Source organism: Eimeria mitis, genomic scaffold, assembly GCF_000499745.2.
Source record: "Eimeria mitis Houghton genomic scaffold, Emh_scaff3974, whole genome shotgun sequence".
NCBI classification, from domain to species: domain Eukaryota; phylum Apicomplexa; class Conoidasida; order Eucoccidiorida; family Eimeriidae; genus Eimeria; species Eimeria mitis.
In genome coordinates, this window is record NW_013572310.1 from 3,022 (window position 1) to 3,726 (window position 705).

The window sequence follows — 705 nt, forward strand, 5'->3', positions numbered from 1 at the left end:
CTATGAGGAGGGGCTATACCTCTGCCAGCAGGAGCAGCAGCAACAGACCCTACAGGAACAGCCATCGTTGCAGCAGCAGCAGCAGCAGCAGCAGATGCTGCAACTACAGCCTGGAAAGGGATCGGGAGAAGACAAATGTTTAATTGATTGGGATAAGAGGTGGAGACACAAGACAGAAAGAAGAGGAGTTTGTGGGGCGTTGTCTTCGATAGGCAAGTGTCTTTGTCTGGCTGTTTTCTTTTCTTTTTTTTTTCTTTTTCTTTTGCTTCTTCTGTCGCTTTCATCTTTCTTACTTAGCGTGCTCTCCCCTCTTTTTATTTATTTCTGTTTGTCTTGTCTTTGTCTTCGTCGCTGCAGTGTTGTGTTGTTTTTCTTTTGTCTCCGTTTCTACTTCTTTCTCTAACTCTGGCGTTGTCTGCATGCGTTAGTTGTTGTCTTTATTATTTTTTTTTTTGCTTCTAGTCTAATTTTCTTTGTTTTATTTTTCTTTATCAACAACAAGAACAACAAAACTAAAAACAAAAAACAAAAGGAGTACAGAGATAAAGAATTAGTATATAGTAATTGTTCCTATCTTTTTTATATGCCTCCAGTTGTTATTTCTGCATCAAAATATTTTTTTTATTTTTTTTTTATTTTTTTTTTGCAGGGATAGATAGTTTCGGGTGTCTCCGTTTGTTGTCTCGTCTGCTGTCTCCTCTCCTG

The 705-nt window shown here is 38.2% G+C and overlaps 1 protein-coding gene across 1 annotated transcript in view; it reads left to right on the plus strand.

The window, feature by feature from the left end:
• Window positions 1-705, plus strand: part of EMH_0071250 (uncharacterized protein) — a gene marked incomplete at both ends in the record, with an annotated part of 1,571 nt that overhangs the window by 722 nt on the left and 144 nt on the right. Inside the window, 2 exons of the mRNA XM_013499079.1 lie at window positions 1-191; window positions 650-703. Of these exons, the coding sequence (XP_013354533.1) occupies window positions 1-191; window positions 650-703 (245 nt within the window). The remainder of the gene's footprint in view (window positions 192-649; window positions 704-705) is intronic.